General features: G+C 35.9%; 1 protein-coding gene across 1 annotated transcript; it reads left to right on the top strand.

Moving 5' to 3' along the window:
• The first annotated feature begins 1,375 nt into the window (after positions 1-1,375).
• Positions 1,376-2,953, top strand: LOC125505874 (prostaglandin reductase 1-like). The gene is made up of 7 exons (XM_048670713.1): positions 1,376-1,561; positions 1,612-1,714; positions 1,772-1,954; positions 2,158-2,276; positions 2,332-2,486; positions 2,544-2,649; positions 2,703-2,953. Exons 1-7 carry the CDS (start codon positions 1,456-1,458, stop codon positions 2,930-2,932), a joined length of 1,002 nt encoding a protein of 333 aa, XP_048526670.1. The 5' UTR covers positions 1,376-1,455; the 3' UTR covers positions 2,933-2,953.
• The last annotated feature ends 436 nt before the right edge of the window (positions 2,954-3,389 follow it).

The raw sequence follows: 3,389 nt of genomic DNA, 5'->3' as shown, positions 1-3,389 counted from the left end.
AATTATTCTTCTATTAATGTAAAACTATTATCTGTATTTTTTTATTTTTACCAGTTTGATTTTGGTTGATTTCTATTTTGCGATAAGCATGTTTTCTTGGACCGAAGGAAAGCAACCAAAGTAAAATGAAAGTAATGTATCAATGCAAATTGCTATACCTAACTGTATTTCTACACAATAGAATAGTCTATCAATGTAAAACTCTTATCTGTATTTTGTTGTTGTGACCAATATTCAAATTTGCATTTGCTTATAGAATTTTTGTTAAGAGTACATTGCGAAACACTTTAATTGATCGAGAACAAAATGAAAGGGCAAAAGCCACAGAGCGGGAACATGTAAGGAATATAAAATAATAAGTGCAGTTTTTTAGATAAAGGTTTGTGTTTTATCTCACAGTCACACATCATTGCGACAACGGCAAAAATGCTGAAAATGTTAATTTAGATTTTTAGTCCGTAGTTATAAGTTATATTTTAATTTATTTATTATCCATTTAATTAGTTTTAGATTAGTTGCAAGTAACTCTTGTTGTTGAAAAATTACATCAGTAAATACTTAAATATGTGAATAAACTAACAAGAGGAAATAAAGTATCGTTTTTCTTTCGTTACATATATGTATGTATATTCACTGAACATACCATGTACATTCACTGAACATACCATGTACATGCCCAGAAAATACCATGAACATACAGTGTATTAACTCTGACAGATTCCTGGGACATGCATGGAATGTTCATAATTTAACTCATGTATGTCCCAGGAATATGCATGTACATCACATGAATGTTCCAGGTATATATGTGGGATTGCAATAAATTTAAATTCGAAAGGCAAACAGTCCAATAAAACAAAATATAAACAATATTTTAGATTATATCACAACGACACATGACATTCCTAAAAATTAAGAATTAGGGAACTGGGTCCTTATAAAGGCTAAATTTTACGAATTAAGAATTAAGCACTACGACGTTGGGTAATCCAGCACTAACACTGATGTAAATATTCTAGGCCTCGGAATCAAACTCGAATAATTCAAGTATTCGAATATTCAAAAAGCGAATAATAATGTGTAGTCATAACTCGAATATTCGAATACGCGAATATTCGAATGTTCGAATATTCGAATATCCGCGGTGTTACAATTAATGTGCCGACGAATACTCGAATTATTCGAGTTTGATTCCAAGCCCTAGAATATTTACATCAGTGTTAGACAAGAATGCCTCCACATCTTAAAATTGTTATCTTTCACGCGGATTGCGTTCGTCCGGTATACTATATGAAACTGAGGTCAACCCTAAATCATAACGTTTAATTGAAGAGATAAAGACATTTTTTCGGAATGGGCAACTTTTAATATCAGACTGCTGAAAATTTCGCATTTATATTAAGATCGCACCGTATTGTGGTAGTTATTTCCAACAAATTGTGGCTCTTGGTCGATATGGTGGTCGCAAAAAAATTCGTTTTAGCAAGGCAATGCCAAGGCTTTCCGAAGGAAAGCGACTTCGAGCTGGTGGAAGAAGAGCTGCCGCCACTAAAAGAAAATGGTATGAGCGTAAAGAAGATATTCACATTTAAAAAAAGTGTTTTTCTTTAGAATACCTGGCAGAAGCGGTCTATTTGAGCGTGGACCCCTACATGAGAGGATACATGCCTAGAGTGAAGCTAAACACCACTATGTATGGAACGCAAGTGGCCAAGTAGGACTTTAAATCCAGAAAAATTCACTCAATTTAACTGGCTGCGAATGTTTCCAGAATAGTGGAAAGTAGAAGTCTCAAGTTTCCCGTTGGGCAATATGTGCTAGGTCCGTTTGGCTGGAGAACGCATACAGTAGTACCGGAAAATGGACCAACGTATGTCGGAATGGAGACTTATCTTTTGCCTGATTTCCAAGGACTGCCCATTTCGTTGGCTTTGGGAGTATTAGGAATGCCCGGGTAAGCACAAATTTTTCAATAATGCGAAAAACCGTGGTTTTGCCGAAACCCGTTGATAGAAAACGCCACTATTTTAGTGAAACTTTAAAAGGTAAGCACTGTGTTTTGAAATCTACTGAAATTTTCTGTGATACCAGAAAAGATAAATATTACTCCTACCAATTAACACTAATTTTTTAAGCTGCTAAGTACATTTTTTGCAGAAATACTGCATTATTTGGACTTTTGGAACTGTGCCAACCCAAAGCAGGCGAAACTGTAGTGGTGTCAGGGGCAGCAGGAGCTGTTGGAAGCCATGCAGGCCAAATCGCCAAAATCAAAGGTTGCAAGCTTTAAAAACTGTCCATTTCTTCTTCCCAACAAAAACTTTTATTCAGGCTGCATAGTGATTGGCATAGCAGGTTCCGACGAAAAAGGAAAATGGCTCACCGAAGAGCTGGGATTCGACTATTTTATAAACTACAAAACCCAAAACGTTGAGGAGGAATTGAGGAAAGCGGCCCCTCAAGGAGTGGACTGCTACTATGATAATGTAACCAACCTAATCAACACTTGAATTGACCAAAGAATTATGAAAATTATTTTAAAGGTCGGAGGAGAAATTACAACTACTGTACTAAATCAGATGAATGCTTTTGGACGAGTCGCCCTCAGTGGATCGATTTCCTCTTACAATTCCATCGGCCCTTTTAAAGGTAGATGTTCAAACAAACTGAATGAAATTGCTTTAACTTGAAAATGTTTTCAGTGACCACACCCAATCTCACCATTGTCCTGCAGCAACTGAAACTCGAAGGATTTATCGTTACCAGATGGAACCACCGATGGATGGAAGGAATTCAACAAAATCTGCAGTGGATCCAACAAGGAAAGCTCAAATACCGAGAGACTGTGACCGAAGGTTTCGAGAATATCTTTAAGGCATTCACTGATATGTTAGAAGGTGTTAATGTGGGCAAAGCCATTGTGAAGGTTTGAGTTAATAAAAAGTAACAAAAACTCCTGTTGTATTTGCTGGTAGGTACTAGCTCTGAAGATGAAGTTCACTAGTGCTTGCGCAACGTCAGGGAGAACACCTCAGATTAAAATATTAATGTCTTTGGGGGAACTAAGGCCCGACGAGTTTTTTCAAGTAAATTTCAATACATACAATTTTTCGAAGATTTATTAAAAAGCCGATCAAAACATAACTAAAGGTCAATCGTTGAAAAGAAACTTGATGGTGGTTTATTGAAAACGAAACGGAGAGGCAAAAAATTGATAACGCTGCATTAAAGTAGCCATGATCAAGGGTAGTCGGTTTTTCTCCAGCTTTGATATTAACGACAGAAAAAAATTAATGAAATTAGAAAATTTCAGTTTTTTCCAAATAAGTCAGCAACGAAAATTTGTATCAAAGATCTGAAAGCGCAATTTTATTAGTCTTTTAATTGCC

Source organism: Dendroctonus ponderosae, unplaced genomic scaffold (genome assembly GCF_020466585.1).
Source record: "Dendroctonus ponderosae isolate FM_Combo_2020 unplaced genomic scaffold, Dpon_F_20191213v2 Dpon_F_20191213_1, whole genome shotgun sequence".
NCBI classification, from domain to species: domain Eukaryota; kingdom Metazoa; phylum Arthropoda; class Insecta; order Coleoptera; family Curculionidae; genus Dendroctonus; species Dendroctonus ponderosae.
Note: the sequence above shows the minus strand (reverse complement) of the source record. Positions and strands in the feature narration are given on the sequence as shown.